The following is a 16,810-nucleotide window of genomic DNA, read 5'->3' on the forward strand; positions in this document are numbered from 1 at the left end:
TTCTCGGCTTTCAATGACGTCAAAAGTTAATATGTATTTATATAGCTCATGATTAACACCAGATGTTTCCACTGCTCGTTCCCTGCATTTCACACAGTTTATTGACACAAACGGATCATACCACTGCCTCCATAAACACCCAGCAGCAGGTTGTGGAGTGTGACTTTTTTTTTTTTTTTTTTTTTTTTTGGGCACACCTACTCCGAATAAGAAGCTGGCTCACGCTGGCCAGCTGCCCCTGCGTTCCCGTGTCATTCCTCGCTCGGCTCAGACGCAGAGATGTTTGTGTTGGACGTGCTCTGTCACCCGGTGTGGGCTCTGTCCACGGCCCTGCTGGCGATCGTCGTGCGCATACAGAGGAGAGCGCGCTGGGATCCGCAAGCCTGCAGCGTGCGGCTCACTGGGAAGACTGCCATAGTGACAGGAGCCAACACAGGTCGGTCACATTCTACCTGTTTCTGACCCATGTGCAGGGGAGACTACCACTGATCCATCACACGCTTTACTGCTCACATGTTAACTTTGGATGTGGCAACAATACTGGAGGTTTGGTGGATTAAAGCTGGCTGTTCATTAAGTTTTGATATGGCAGTAATAAAGCATGTCCCTGAGTAACAGGCACTCTGGGATTTAGAGGACATTGCAGAAGGCTACCAGGAAACTTATAAGACTTTATAAATAGCCCACTTCCTTAGTGTTAATTGTCACCATGCTTAGGAATGTTTGAGGCAAATAGAAAGTAAAGTAGACAAAAAAAAAAGGTAGGTCGGTTAACAGTTGTTTAACTTTTCCTGAAGGTTAGTCAGGACTACCAGCCTGCTACTGCAGTGCAGAATAAAACGTTATTTCTCAGGCAACAAAATCATATTAAGAGCAGTTAGAATATATGATAAAAAATTATAAGGTAATAATGGTAATATTGTTGGTAAGAACTGATGTGTATTTATTGAAAAAACTGTGATACACGTAGTTATACATTAAAAGACTTTTTTTTTTAAACAGTCATATCTAACAGAGAAATTATTAATCATGAACACAGAATTACACTGTAAACACGGCATCGTAAGAGTCTAACTTCATCCTAAAAACTCTTAATATCAAATCGGAGGTGGTTTGCCGTGGGGGCCTGAAGCTTAGATGACTGTCCTTGTGTGACTTGAGGGTTGTAGCTTCAGTTCCCCTTCCCAGCAGGGTGAATCAGGGTGGAGGAGGCTAAAGGCAGAGCTCGCTCCTTCCTCGTTACCACCGCCGAGGCTGTGAAGCTGCTCAGCAGCTTCCAACTGTGTGAATGTGATAAGGCTGTTCCTGGAAAGGGTTAGCGTTAGTGACACTACCCTAAATAATAAAGATTAAAAGAAAAAACATCAAAATGTCGATAAGTTGCCGTGTTGCCTTAAGGAGTGTACACTTAACTTCAAAGTGGGGCTGAAATGTACAATTTCATTTTTGTAATATAAATCTTGAATTTAAAAGAAAAAAGATCAAAATTAATTTGATTCATCAAAGTTTTACTGTCTTTCTGCTTTTGTATCACATTCCTAGAGTGATGGCAGGATGTTTGATTGATCAAACAAAATGAGGAAAAAGACAGTTACCTCTGCAGTTACATGTAGCTGTACAGCTGTTTCACTTTCTAGATGACATTCAGTTTTTGGCTGTTCATCGGTTTTAATCAGTTTCCATAATCTCTACAGGAGGTTATGCATGTAAAAATGTAGCTCAGCAGTCATCTGTATCTCACACGTCTGACAGGTTTTTGACCTTCATTTGTAAACTTCATTCCAAAGTTGAGCCTTTCCAGCATCAGTGCTGAAGATTCTCCAGGAGTACTGTACAGTACATCAGCAGAAGTCAGTAGACGTATGTTGGTGTGACAAGGGGCACTAAGGGGGAAAAAATCAGGGGGAAGCCGAACAACTCCACCTGGGGACTTGCAACCCCAAGAAATATTTGCAACTCTGATATTGGTTGGGAAATAAATAGAAAAGGACACACAGGCTCGTTACTGAATTGGCAGAGATGTGAGGTAAAGTAAATAAAAAAGGTTTTATTTTAAACAATCAAAATTTATCAACATAAACAGTCAGGGGTTCACAGTGACCAGGGGTGCTACGACTACTCACCTTCAGTGCAGCACAGCAATCCTCACAGCAAAATGTCAGTCAAATGGAAAAATTTAAACAAAACAGCAGTGGATACTGTGCAGCTGACCCACTTATGGCACCAGACATAAACACAGAAAGCACTCTGGTAAGGGGCAAACAAGGATGCCTCACATGGACGCTCACGTGGATGCCTCACAGCCGCTGGAACACCAAATACTGCCAGCCACAGCAGAGACAGAACAATGGCACACAGAGTTATAGTTTGGCCCTGATTAGGGAATTTGTTGGAGGAGGAGTTGATTCAAGGCTGCATTCACCAACACTACGCCTTGCTCTGTACGAGGGGAGTATACCCGACCGCATTGGTAAGACTTACCCAAGTGAAAGAGCAAGGAGCTCACACACAGAGAAAAATAGAGAGAGGCTGACATATGTAACACTGTAGGGAACTACTACCAACTACATGTGTTGGCCCGTCGGACATGGCTTCAAAATAATATTGCGATATTTTTAGGCTTTATTGTGATACACAATATATATCTTGATATTTTGAAATATCCTCAAAAGCACTTCATAAATGCTCGGACTGCGCAACAAAATCAAATTTCACAATATTTATTACCAAATACTTCGATATCCATATTGCCACAACATTGTAGGGATGACTATTGGCACTAATACAATGAGATTTTTTAATAAATAATCATCAGTAATGTGGATATAATGGTTTAGTTGGTAAAGGCAAGTATTAGAACAAGTAGAACAGTCTGGTAAGTTCAGAAAATAAAATCACTTTAGTGTAAAGCCGCCTTTAAAACCCAGAAAAGACAACACTTCATGATTTAACGACATCCAAAATCTAAATCTACAATACTGATATATTACCCAGCCGTGTGTGTAGGCTACCAAAGAAGATGACTGGTACCCATTCATTTGGACTGTGATATAGATTCATTGTATCTCTGCAGTTTGTCTTGTTACTATTAAACTTTACTAACATCTAGAGGATTTTAAGTTGTGTGGCATTTGTGTAAGGCCAACTGCCCTTCACCACACCTTCACCCAAACAAGCCAAACCAATTGCTTAACCTCAGTAAGTGCGCATTACATTACCGACAGACATTAAAAACTGGTGTAAAACTATGCAGCCCAATGTTGTGTAACAGGTTGGTCAGGCACTGATCTGTCTATGATCACTGTTCCACGCAGAAGCTGTTTGTCTGGTCTGGATCTAAACAGTCATACCACAAACAACTGCGTGGTTTTACATATCTTAGACTGGATACAAATATAATTGTCATTAGCACAAGGCTGCAGTGCATGTTGTGGTATTAACCTCTCTACTTATAAGAAGTGGTGTGTAGTTATATGTAACCGTGCACATTAGTAAAGTCTGCATACACAGCAGTGTAAAGTAGTTTACCCTGATGATGTGTTGATGGTGTGCTGCAGCCCTTTTTCAGCTCCCTGTGGCTGATTTTGTTCATACTATACTGCTCCCTTTAAAACTAATACATAATAACAGCAGAATATGTCCAGGCATGACTCTCATGTATCAGTTCAGTGAATTAAAAGCTATCTCTACCATGTTTGTGATTAACAACATCGATAAATGCATTGCCAAGAAATTCCAAAGAATTAAAATATTCCCCATTTAAAATTCCTTGTAAAACACTTGGGCAGTGTTGCCAGAATGGGCAGATCCCGCCTAGTAATCCACTTACTGCTGAGCCTATAACAACCCACAACGGTCGGTTAGTAATTTCCACACAGCTCAATCAGCTCAAACACATCTAAGAAAAACACTGCTACAGCTGTTAAGCTAAACATGACCTGCCATACCCTTTTCCAAAGACATTTCCTGTTCTTTTTTTTATCAGCTGCCCCACATCTCCTTCCTTCATGGCATGCCAATCTTACAAAACCAAAACCACAAAAATAAAAACTCTGCATTTTGTCACTTGATTAGTGAAAGATTATATTTTATTGACCAGATTATGAGAGAAGAGCGATCAGGAGTGTTACACAACACCTCAATTCCTCTTAACTCCTGTCTCTTTCTCTTTCCCTTTTTAAATGTCAAGATCTTTTACATGCACAAGAACATATACAAACACTGAAGTAAGGGAAGTAAACTTTAAGCATAATAGGTCACCTTTAAATTGTATTTTACATATCTCCAAGTTATGAATCAGAAAGCAGTTTAGCAGTGAGTAAGAAATGATAATCAGTGAGCTCATGCAGCCAGCTGTTTTCTGTTTTGTTCAAAAAGTTGATGGATGGAAACAATTGGGAACCTCTCTACAAAACCATCTGCACCAAATATTACAGAGCATGTTGCATAATTATTCCAACACATCCTATATAGTCACCAGGGAAAATGGCTTATCAGAACCATAACAAACACATGGAAGCACCCAAACTTCACAAATACAAGCAAGATTTAAACCAGGAGGTTCTTGTTCTGTTGTTGTTTTTGAGGCCTGTCCCACCCTAATTGCTCAGGTTTTCTTACAAAGCACAGTCAGACACATTGTAATCATCTATACTTTCTTTAATATGTGTAAGTTTCACACATTCTTCTTATAATTTAATTGGATATGGCTTCAAAGAACTACAGGCTTTGGCTTTTGTGCCACAGACCACATCCCCCAGCTGCAAACTGAAAACAGAGCTTTGCTTTTAGAAGTCGTGATTATCGACGAGTTGCTTTTCAAACATTCAGTATGTCAGTGTTCGTTTGTCTTCAGTGCATTTGTGTTTCCTCCATTTCACAAAGTCGCCTCTTTTTTATTGCTATGTGCTATGTCAAGTAACGCAAACTGATTTTTGCTCTCTTCCACTCTGCTAGGGATCGGGAAGTTCATCGCCCTGGACTTTGCACGTCGCGGGGCCCGTGTTATCCTGGCCTGTCGGAGCGAGGCCAGGGGGTCAGCAGCGCTTAAAGAGATCAGGGAGAAAACAGGAAACCCTGACGTCCACTTGCGCCTGGTGGACCTGTCCTCTCTGGATTCTGTCAGGGAATTTGCAAAGGGGATTCTTGAGGAGGAGAAAGCTCTCCACATCCTTGTCAACAACGCTGCAGTATCAGGTGACACATGCACAGCAGAAATGTAATCATTTGTTTTAAAGCTGCACTGGGCAGTTTTGCAAAGAGATTTAATGGAATTCTGTTAAAAAAAAAAAAGTAAAAATCAGTGACTTGGATCCTTGTGAAAGAACGTAAAGAACATTAAAGGGAACATCCAGTAATTACACATCTGGAACTCACAAGAAAATAAGACCAGATGGCATCAGCAAAGGATTCGTTTTCCAGACTTGACAAACAGAAGGCATTACACAACTTTGAAAAAGGGTTCATCTCACATTTTATAAATCCCACCACCAGGTTTACCCAGGCAGATAACCAAAGATGGGTTGGACATGTCTTTTGCCACGAACCTACTGGGACCATTTCTTCTCACCAACCTGCTGCTGGGTGAGACTCTTATTTAATCTTTAATCCTCTGGACTGGGTTACCGCAGGTGGTTTATTCTATCACCTCAGTCAAAAGCACCATCTAAGCTTAACATAGTGAATGTTTGCCAATTGTCCTGATCTCTAAAGTGTCACACAGTATGGGAGGGGAGGGGAAATCCCTGTTAGTCATTCTGAAGTAGACACACAGATGATGCAGACACAGATTAAAAAGGGAAAGTTTGAATGACTGTGGGTTGACTTGACTTTTTTTATATTGGTATACTGCTTATATTGCTAACAGGGATCCTAACATACTGAAATAAACTAAACCATATAACTATAACACACTTGAAATTACTGAAAACTAAATGATACCATAAAATCAAAGGGTGGTTCTAATGTGTGTGAGTACTTACTGTATGTGGATTGTACCTGGGTCTGTTTGTCATTTTACACAATATGCAAGTGAACTGTTACTTTCTTGAAATAATAATAACCTGTTTTATTTCCACAGTGACATTAACTACATAACCAACTAGAATGGCATACAGTAGAGCGCATACCTCCGCTGAGGCCCAACAGTCCCATTGATTTCAATCAAGCATAATCCAATATCAAATTGGACAGGCTAGTAGCACTCTATATTTTGAACCATCCATAACTACTTAACAATAATTTAGGCTCACCAACAGCCAACCACTAGTACAGCATGTCCATTGTGTTTGACCATGAATAATAGGTTGATAAAAAGAGAAACAAAGTTACATTAAATACCAAAAATAGCATTGATGCAAAACATAAAACTCACTATATACTATTTTATATACAACATTTTCTCAGTATACAATAATGCTACAGTTACTTAGATACCAGCCACCTAAACACGCCTGATTTGTGTTCATTAAGATACATGCATTCTCCATTTAAAAAACATCCAGGATCTGTCCCTTTGTCCGGATCTGGGCCGAAAACCATCTTCCATCTAAGTTTCATGGAGATCTGTTAAGAAGTTTTTGTGTAGTCTTGCTGACAATCCAACCAAAAAACAACAAGACATGGCTTAAATCTTAACCTCCTTTGCGGAGGTAACAATGATTTGCGAAGAAACTGGTTAACATTTTGCTGTGATGGTTGTTTCTTACTGTAGTTTATTCTTGGGGTTGTCAGGGGACCATTGCCATGAAAAATATTTTGCTTTTCATTTTCTCTCTTTCCTTCTCACCGCTCACTTTGCATGTCTCCTTTTCATTTCAGACCTGATCAAGCGTTCGGCTCCGGCCCGTATTGTCAACGTCAGCTCAATGAACCACAAGAAGGGTGAAGTGGACTTTGCTCACTTTCGTGGCGAGAACCTCACTTATTTCATGGATAAAGTCTACAACAACACTAAGCTGCACAATATCATCTGTACCAATGAGCTGGCACGCAGGCTGCAAGGGACAGGTAAAGATTCTTATGATCAGTGGTACAGCTAATGCATGGTCTTTCCTGTTGAATAAGTGCTGCAGAGGATGTAGAAAGTAATGACAATGGATGGATAATGACCTCAAATTTTGATGTCCATTTAGATTAAAAATGCACATTTTAAAATGCTTTGCAGTCAGCAATGTGGATCAGGACACAAGATGTCTTGAGGTCCTAGCTCTGCTTCTTGAGCACTACCATATGTGACCTATTTTATGAACTTGACCTCCCAAGAGCAGGTTTGTTTATGCATATGTGCTTGCCAGCTCCTGTCTCAGTTAATCACACGTCAGGCTTGACAGCATATATCATCTGTTGTATAAAAAGGATAAATTTTTCAGACTAATGTGATTAGTCCTTTGAACTTATAGTCAGTCCCTACTAAGGACACAGATGAGGTGAATCAGATGTTCTAGCTTTAATCAAAGCCTTGCAGCTGAAACTAATTTTCTGCTTTTGAGTCATCTGAAAGAAGAAACCATGGAAACGTCAGCCTTCAAAGACTTGTTGCTGAGGCTGGCCTTGAGTTTTTCTGTTTCCATCTGCACTCTGAACGTTTGTATCTGTGTTTATGTACACATAGGTGTCACCGCAAACTCCCTGCACCCTGGTGTCGTCATGACCGAGGTGTTGAGACACTATCCATTTATGATTCGTTTTCTTTTCAACCTCATTGGATTTTTCTTTTTCAAGGTGAGTACACTATCAGATTTTGCTGAAGAGTCACAGTCCATATAATGTCTCTACCGCTTTGTACTGTCTAGCATGAATATGATTGGCTGCTGCTCAAGAATCCCCCTCCTACACAAATATATACAAATGCACTCCCAATTCACTGGAAAGGTCAGGAATTTCACCTATCACGCTGATCGCACTGCGCTAGAACAATGAGACGAGAACCTCACCCCATTCTTAAGAAGCTAGAAACAAGAGAGAGTCAAGACTCAAGTCTGATATGAGTGTATGCAGCTTGCCACGATGCAACATCTGGCTGAAGCATTGTGTCTAATTGTCCGCAGTAAAGATATGATGCTTTGATAATTAGCTTTCACAGCCAGAACACAGGCTCAATGTGCAAAAAACCCGAAGAAAACGAAAGTATTAACAAATGTTCAACAACGGTGGCAATATGAACTAACTATAGAACTTGTAGCAAGGATTCATTGTTAGGAAGCTTTTGTTGTTCAGGAAGGGATTTGTCCGAGACTTCTAGTTAAGGATCTCATTACAAGGAATGCCAGGAATTGTTTTGGTTCTGGCCTTGTTCCCCAGCACAACTTTGTCTCCTTTTATCAGTAGAGCCTCAGTTTAAGAAGACATGAGTATTAGGACAAGCTAAAGGATAAGGCTGTTGATGTTCTGTATTGTTCTAACTGTTGACAACAAATCCCGTGGAAGGATCAAACCAATAGAGCGCCGCAGGAAGTCCTAAAACCCGGAAATAGGTTTTTATTTTTAAACTTCCGTTTCCCTCATCTACGAGTGAATGGGTTTTTTGAATGGGGTTTCGATTAAATGCCTGAAATAGGGTCTGTGGTTAACACAAGCTCAAGAGATTTTCAGCATTTTGTTCTACAACTTAAAATAAGCCAGTAAACACCCCAGGTTTGCTAACTTCCGGGTTAGCTTGCAAGATAACGTCATCCCTGCAGAGCTCTTTGAAGCAACCCTTTGCTAAGTCCCCCAATTTCCAACCCAGCATTTATATAGATGAGTCTTGATTTCAGACAGAAGTAAAGGAAGCCTGGCAGTGGATTTTTTTATCCCAGAACTGTCAGTTTTACCTGCTAAAGTTACAGCTGACACTGGCAGATTAAATAAGCCGTAGCAAACTTTGAGATGGTTGAAAACTCAGTCTTTGGCTTAGTTTTCAATGTGTCAAGCTAACTTGTATGAAAATTAGGACGTTTAAAAGTTGTCCTATGTGTATTAAATGTTATAAACATGTTATAATGCCAACTCAGAACTTACCATGTAATGATTTAGGAAAGGCTGAGCTGAATCTAGGCCTATATGTCCAGGCAAATAGTCAGTGATGCTAGCGATCTATGTAGAAGAAATAAGGCCTTAATCCTGAAGAGGTCTGTTTCTAACATAACCCAACATAACCATAACCCCAAATAGTTATGTAGCTAATGATGTGCTAACTCTTAGCTTTAGAGAAACTAAGTTTTTATACTGTAGCAGCTTATCAGCAAGGTATGCTGACAATGACATTAACTTATGTCAGTGCAGACAAACATGTTTGAATCATTCCTTGCACTTGTTTAGATTTTGGAAAGATTTTAAGAAAACTTGCTGCCAGTCCAGCTCCTACTCTAGGAGGCTTCAGTCTGAGGGCCACAGAGCTGTTTTCACTAAATTTTGCTAATAATTCATTGACTGTAACCCCTACAGTTGGGGAGACGATGGTTAAAAAGTACTACAATTTGTACACTGTTTCTCTAATGTTGATGTAAATGAATTAAAGCTGACATTCAGATTTATTACAACTTATTTTGGTAGTTTGTGCCATATGTAATATTTCTATCACTTATAGTGATATCGCACTCAGCAAAGTAATATCTGACATCTGTCACAGCAACATTACTTCAAAGTCAGACAAGGCCAGAATCTTGAGCACTGTAATTGTCAAACAGGTTTAAATGAGTCAACAGTTTAGCCATGTCAGCCAACTGATTTTGCTTAGATGTGAAACTGCCTCCAAGCAAAATCCCTCTTTGCACAGGATCAAAATCTAATCTGTGGATTATCTTGAGTCACTGGGTCATGATTTGTAGATAGAGACTTTGCTGTTGAGTTTTTCAAATGTAGTCTTGCGGTGCTTTGAGCAACTGATGTCGCAATGTCCCAGATCTCAGGCCAAGTTGTAATAAACCCGAACAATCCTTTAGCCCCGATGTTTCGTTTTACATCCAAACCGCTGGCACAAATGCAACAACAGACTGCATGTGTGTATTTGACCCAAGACATTGTTGTTATGTGTTTATACAAACACTTGTTACTTGGCATCCACTGCTGATAGCCCCCCCCCCCACCACCACCACCACCACCACCACCTCGCGACTATCCTTGAGTGGGCCCCTATTAAAAACATTTTTTGTTTTTAAGGGTTCCGGGGTGGGGGGTGGTCTCCGCTCTGCAACATGTGTCTTAGAGGCTCTTTACACCTGGTATTATCACCTTATCTATTACCTTTGTGATCAGATGACAAGTGGACAGCTCCTACGTCTGTTCACACAGGCATTAAAATGCGTCTCGACAGACCACTTGGATCTCACTTCCCTGCTGATAAGCAAATGCAACACGCACATCATGTCAAGACTGGTGGGACAGAATTGTAATTGGTAAATTTACCGGCCAACACTTGCTAGATAACACACATTTAATCACTTTTTTTTAAGTGGGAAACTGCGACCGCTGCTACACATAAACACACATCATTAGTGCGCGCGGCCGGTAATGATGCCAGGAGGCTCTCCCTCAGCTGATACTGAAGCAAGGGGATGCTCTCCCTGAATTGATGTAGAACCCGCGGGCCTGCGCTCTCCCTGTCCTGGCACTAAAGCTTCAAGGTGCACAGTGGACTCATCTGACGGTAACACTGGGGTGTCTCCCTCATCTATATCTCATCCTTCACGTCTGACAGGATTTACCGTTCCAAATATAGTTGTTATTTTCGGAAGCTTGGCAGTAAATTCATCCGATTTTTGTTTATTGTGCTGTTTTTGGGCACCGCTTTTATATTCGCGTTTCATTTTCGAAGTGTCTCTGACCGTGGTGCTGAGCTGTCACTGAGCTGTACTGATTTGAATTTCCCGCCTATCGTATCAATTGGACCAAAAGTCTCTGACGTATCAAAGAAAACTATGGACCAGTAAAGTTTTTATGTTATTTTAAATGTTTGTTTTATTTTTATGCTCAGAATACAGACAATATCATGATGTGAAAAAAAAAAAAAAAAAAAGATGGTTGTTTTACAGGCGGGGGTGGGGCCCATATGGGGCTGTGGAGGTATACTTTACGGCCAAGCTTTCACATCCATCCATGCAATGTTCATACACTTTCAGATCTGCGATACATCACAAGTTTTCTTTTCTACTCTCTGAATTCAAACTCTTGACCTGACCTGAACTGATGTGCATATGTGATGTGTATCTGTAGGAGCAGACTACGCTCAACAACTGGTTATACAAGACCCACATCAGGGCAGAGATTACACAGACATCCTGTGGATCCATCTGTGTTATCTGGTGACTGTACTCTCACCTTTCCCCTTCACTGTCTTTGTCTCCCTCTCAGTCATCAGAGGAGGGCGCTGTCAGCTCCATCTACTGTGCGGTATCAGAAGAAATGGAGGGGATAACTGGGAAGTATATTGACAGCGACTGCTCCCTGCTTCTTCCCGCCCCTCTAGCTCGAGACGCTGCCCTCGCAGTCAAGGACTTTGAGATGTGCGAGAGAGTGACATCAAAGCTGTGAAACGACTATCAGGCACACGGAGGCTTGATAACAGAAAAAGGGGTCAAAGTCCACCCTCATATTGCACTGCGTCTTTAAGATCATCAGGTGGAAGGAACATGTTTTTTTAAAGGGACACACAACTGAATCAAATCTTGCATATTTGTAAAATGATGAAGCTTTGTTGTTCTTCCCTGCATTGATGTGGGTCAGGCTTAAATGACTGAAGAAGAAGCTGTCACATCAGCAGTCATGTTGTCTGAGTAATTGTCATTTTGTAAGAAGGTCCTGTGAGGTACGTTATGAGGTATGTTAATGCTGAAAACATTCCTGAGAGAGGTGCTGACATCATGTGGCCGCCTCACACCGACACGCTTCCTCAGAAATGACGACACAGGTTCCAGTAAGTGGCACAATCACTTCCCTTTATTGACTCCATTCATTAAAACACAAAGAAACATGTGAGCATTCAGTGCTTTTTGAAGAATTTGTACAGCGTTCATTCCCTCTTGTCTTCAGGCTCGCTATTTGGCTGCGGAGACAGAGAGAGTGAGAGAACAATCAGGTTACCAAATGTGTTTTTAATCACAGCACTATCACTTGTACGTGTGTCTTTGGATAATAAAAGAAGATGCAAGGCCATGCTGTGTCCCTGTTAAGAGTCTTTTTCTAACAAATGTGTCTCGCTGCATCTTCCACCACTCAAATACTTGTACCTTTCTGACGTTCCTCCACTATTTCATGGATGATCTCTTCGAGCACCGGAGCCACGTGATCCAGCTGTTTGGGTGACAGACGTATGGCAATCTCCACTGTTTTATCCTGAAAAACACACAAAAGAAGCGGTAATGGCTTGTATTTAATGACACCAGTAACAGCAACAATATTGGGGATGAAGGTGGTGTTTTTGTAGGTGTGTACTTGTACTACTTAGTAAAGACAGGCACAGGTTCTTTAACCAGCAGAGTGAGGACCTATTTACAAAGTGAGGACATTTTGTTGTTCTCAACTTCACAGGTCTTCACAAGACTTATGCGGTAAATGTACTGGACTTATGTGTGTGTGTGTGTGTGTGTGTGTGTGTGTGTGTGTGTGTGTGTGTGCACGTGCACTCACAGGATTTCCACCATGTTCCACTTGAGGAAGCTGTTGAACTGTAACCTCTTCAAACTGACCATCCTCAGATCTAGGCTCCATGTCCTTTCTACCTTCTCGCTCCTGCAGCAAAGACACACAAAACACATGTTTACACAGCAATAAAGAAAGGATCTCTTCAACCTCCGGACATTCTTTTGTTGAATGAAGTATGAAGAGGCACAATACCGTCATTCATCCCTTATCAATACACTTTATCAGCTTCTGATTTGCCGCAACAGACAACCTTCACCTGATCTCTGTAACTTTATCATGCAAACGGTGCAAAACTAAAACACCAAACTGCAACATTGATGGGATAATCTTTCCTCTGTTGGATAAAATGGACAAAATATTTTTAAAAAATACTTTATATTGTTCTCTTTTTTGCCACTGGGGCTACAGCTAATGATAATTGTAATTATATAATTATAAGGCAGTTGTATTATCAACTAAAAGATGAATTGTTTGGTCTATAAAATGTAAAAGAAATACAGAAAAATGTCTTACAATTGTCTGACATCTTATCTCATGTCATAAAATTAAAGAAAAAACAAAGAAAAGAAGCAAAATATCCCAAGTGAGAAGCTGGAACAAAGGAAAGTTTGCCAATTCTGCTTGAAAAATAACTACCTGATATTAAAAATATTCGCTGATTATTTCAGATCTGTTTCTTTACAAACAGTATATTATGCAAGATCACATTACATAATCAAACTGATGTTCACCCAGTAAAGTTACAGGACGAAAGTTTCCCGACCACACTGGAAAGAAATCAGCCAAACTGACTCATTACTTCCGCTGCACGCTGTCCAATCAAACAGGAGCTGCTTACCTTCATCAGCATCATCTCCTTTGGACTGAAGAAGGTGATGTGTCCCTCCGTCCTCTCTGCCAGCAGAGCCACCAGGCACGCCAGCACCACGCAACCGGTCACTGCTCCGCGCATGCTCATCCTGCTCTGTCCTGGACACAAACACATACACGCGTGCATAAACACATACTGTACATAGGTATGCATACAGAGCAGTGGAGGCTCATACAAGCGTACAGTGGAGTCAGTCATACCACATAAACAGGGGTGAGTGGCACCGAGGCCAGGCAACTTCCAGCAGTGGGAAAGAGAGGCAACAGTCAAAATAGGTCAACTTACAGTGTTTGACATGAGGTGGAGTGTGTGTGTGTGTGTGTGTGTGTGTGTGTGTGTGTGTGCGAGGAAACAATAAGTGAGTTTAGAGGGAGCAGGGCAGAGGGGATTCCATGTCATTATGCAAGGGTGAGGTTGACAAATAGACAGCAGATAGGGAAAGAGAGAGGTGGGAGGACGAGGGAGAAGCATGGAAGTAAACTGCTCCGCTGACAAAAGAGATAAGAGGCCGGACTTACTTACAACAGCAAGACAGCTCTTTTCACAAACATAGGAGAATGGAGACGTGGCGACAAAGAGGGGGAAGACAGGAGTTACAGAGAAAAGCTATGAGAAGTAGAAGAAGCCATGCCCTACTCACGTGCTGTGTCAGCTTCGGTCAGTTGCTGAAGGAAGTGTGCTTTAAGATGAGCAGAGCTGCACCGGTCTGAGTGTCAGCTCGTCCCTGCAGTCCGCCTTTATATCAAGCCCTCTCCCGATCCCTGAGCTTTTTACTGTCCTCCCTCACATCCGCTCCTCAACAGCCTCCTTCAGTCACTCTTCTCCATGCTCCTGGAAACACACGTATTACTCAGGAATCTGGCTTTTTATTGGGGCAGTAAGCTCATTGTGCTGTACGTATGTGGGCCTTTGACAAGATTGACAAAATGACATTTTGATGAGCAAACTCACAGTGTCTGACCATTATTACAGGATGTTCTACGCATACTATAGGTTTGTGTGATTATTTGTCGTTTATGGATGAGCCCCCGTAAAACACAAAGAAATCAGTATTCAGCCTCCTTTATTTCCTCCGCCGAAGAGGTCATGTTTCCACCCCTGTCCGTTTGTTGGTTGGTTTGTGAGCAAGATTACACAACAACTACTGAACAGATTTCCACCAAACTTGGATGAAGGATGGGTCTTCACCAAGAATAGACCCCATTAACTTTTGGTGCGGACCTGGACAAGGGGACGGATCCAGGAAGTTTTTTGTCACTTTCTTTAAAGGGGCACTATGAAGTTTTGAATAGTTACAATATTAATGAGGTAATAATACAAACTCATTTTTTTATTTTTTCCATAACTGAATAAACAAGCTGTTCTCAGAGGAAAATAAGGTCCCTAGAACACTGTTTGAAGATAAGGTGGCAGGGTCCACCACATATAAACAAAGTGAAACAGTATGAAACTGTGTTGTCCTTAAAGTTCAGTTTGTTTATTTCATTTACTCAGTCATTAAAACAAAGATAGTTTGTTTATTAAGTTTGTTTAGTCATAAAAAATCAAGTCAATAAAGATCTTTCTCTTGTGATTCCCCAAAACTACATAGTGCACCTTTAACATTGAAAGATAGGGTGAATTTAGGTGTAGATGAGTACAATTTGATGTAGATCCACGATCTGTTGAGGTTAAATTATGGTCAAGCCGTTATGGGTGGTTTGAATTGTAGACTGAAACAGGGCTATTTAGTTTATTATTGGATTAGGCTTGATTAAATTAAAGGGGACTGTTGGGCCTTGGCGGAGGTATGCGCTCTACTGAGTGCCATTGTAGTTCATACTTATATTATCACACATGAGGGCATACAAACAAACACATTTAGAGTAATTCAAAGAAAAGGAAAACAGATAGAGTAGACTTAAAATAGAGTACTGCAGAGTGAGAAACAGAGTCCAATCTGTATGTGACTTTCATTTTTTTAGTCACCATGTTAAAAATGGAAAAAGATTCATGTGATAAGTGTACTGGACTTCTGTTTTGTGTTTCTGTGTGTGTGCACTGTGCATGTGTGTGTGGCAGCCAGGAGAGGATCTGTCCAAAGAGGTCAGTCATAAATTCTTTGCTCCACACTAATATCAAACACCATGTGACATTTATGACATGCCAGTAATTTATTCTGTGTACAAACAGACCTACATGCGTCCGTTCCTTGGAGACCTCCTGACTCCAAAGTACTTTAATGATGCTTTTTGTGGAATCTGACACTTAACAGGCTTCCTGCATGATGGTGAAATGTTCTGGCAGGCCCGGTCAGAGTACTCTGCAGTGGAGGACAATTAAAAATAGTGCCATCGCTGTATCTGGTTTATTACGATTCTAGTACACAAGCACAGCTTTGTTTCTCATCTGTGGCACTTCTGTTAGCAGCACCACATTTTTCCATCACCTGTGCTTCTTATAATATGTTATGTTCTGCCTGTTGGGGTAATTTTCTAGCTCTTTAAATGTTTTAAAGAATTTTCACCTTGACTTGCATGTACTAAAATAATTATACTTGTACTTTTACCTTATAGTCAGTGTTGTATTTCAAACTCAGTTGGAGCACAAACCCAGAATCACTGCACTCAGTGTTCACTGCTCACTGTGCTGACTGAGTACTGCGCTTGCTTTGGATTTCCACTTAAAGGATGAGCCTAACGCTAGTCTTCATTTTACATCCAATTCACAAATCTCCTAAAAAACTAAACCCGACAAAGAATAGTAGCAATATGTATCGTCTGTGTAGCCAAAACCTGATATAGTTAAATGCGTTATGTGTGTTGAATTATTTATAACCAACTAATGAGTCGATCGACAGAAAATTCATCTGGGACTATTTTGATATTTTATAGAAGATTGAATCATTTTACATAAGAAATGCAAATTATTCACTGGTTCCACCTTAAAAAAATGTGAGAATATGCGCTGATTTTATTGTCTGCAATGATAGTGAATAGAATAGCTTCAGGTTTTGGGCTGTTCGTAAGACAAAAAAAGACATCTGTCACATTGGACTAAAGGTATTGTAATGGCCATTTTAAGGCACTTAATGGCATTTGATAGACTAAACGAAGACTTCAACAAATACAATCAGCACATTAAAGGATAACTAAAATTCATCTACCTACCCCATGTCTATAGAAAGTCAGGAGAAGTTTCACAACCTACAAAACATTTCTGGAGCTTCACAGCAAAACAGCGTTGCAGCATTCTCCTTAACAACTGAAGTGGCTGGGGACTTGTTTTAACACGTAAAGTTGAGTTCATGCACCCATTTTAGATGGGGTTTGCGTCAAT

General features: G+C 40.7%; 2 protein-coding genes across 2 annotated transcripts; one reads left to right on the forward strand and one right to left on the reverse strand.

Annotated features, from left to right (window-relative positions):
- The first annotated feature begins 251 nt into the window (after positions 1-251).
- Positions 252-12,132, forward strand: LOC311252959 (retinol dehydrogenase 11). The gene is made up of 6 exons (XM_084346623.1): positions 252-436; positions 4,957-5,196; positions 5,494-5,583; positions 6,820-7,008; positions 7,613-7,722; positions 11,332-12,132. Exons 1-6 carry the CDS (start codon positions 280-282, stop codon positions 11,509-11,511), a joined length of 966 nt encoding a protein of 321 aa, XP_084202749.1. The 5' UTR covers positions 252-279; the 3' UTR covers positions 11,512-12,132.
- On the reverse strand, positions 11,895-13,741 carry mlnl (motilin-like). Its single transcript, XM_084346632.1, has 5 exons — positions 13,693-13,741; positions 13,460-13,590; positions 12,607-12,708; positions 12,207-12,312; positions 11,895-12,022 (listed from the first exon to the last, which is right to left on the reverse strand). The coding sequence occupies exons 2-5, from the start codon at positions 13,577-13,579 to the stop codon at positions 12,015-12,017; spliced, it is 336 nt and encodes a 111-aa protein (XP_084202758.1). The 5' UTR covers positions 13,580-13,590; positions 13,693-13,741; the 3' UTR covers positions 11,895-12,014.
- Positions 13,742-16,810: the final 3,069 nt, after the last annotated feature.

The sequence above is a fragment of the Pagrus pagrus genome, assembly GCF_965226575.1.
Source record: "Pagrus pagrus genome assembly, chromosome: 3".
NCBI lineage: Eukaryota > Metazoa > Chordata > Actinopteri > Spariformes > Sparidae > Pagrus > Pagrus pagrus.

What these genes read in the sequence shown, in the direction of transcription:
- LOC311252959 (XM_084346623.1), top strand. Translation starts at nt 280, where the DNA reads ATGTTTGTGTTGGACGTGCTCTGTCACCCGGTGTGGGCTCTGTCCACG. An exon ending in CAACAACGCTGCAGTATCAG is followed by an intron (nt 5,197 to 5,493) that starts GTGACACATGCA and finishes TCCCACCACCAG; the next exon opens with GTTTACCCAGGCAGATAACC. An exon ending in ACGCAGGCTGCAAGGGACAG is followed by an intron (nt 7,009 to 7,612) that starts GTAAAGATTCTT and finishes ATGTACACATAG; the next exon opens with GTGTCACCGCAAACTCCCTG.
- mlnl (XM_084346632.1), bottom strand. Translation starts at nt 13,579, where the DNA reads ATGAGCATGCGCGGAGCAGTGACCGGTTGCGTGGTGCTGGCGTGCCTG. An exon ending in AGGAGATGATGCTGATGAAG is followed by an intron (nt 12,709 to 13,459) that starts GTAAGCAGCTCC and finishes TCTTTGCTGCAG; the next exon opens with GAGCGAGAAGGTAGAAAGGA. An exon ending in TGGAACATGGTGGAAATCCT is followed by an intron (nt 12,313 to 12,606) that starts GTGAGTGCACGT and finishes TGTGTTTTTCAG; the next exon opens with GATAAAACAGTGGAGATTGC.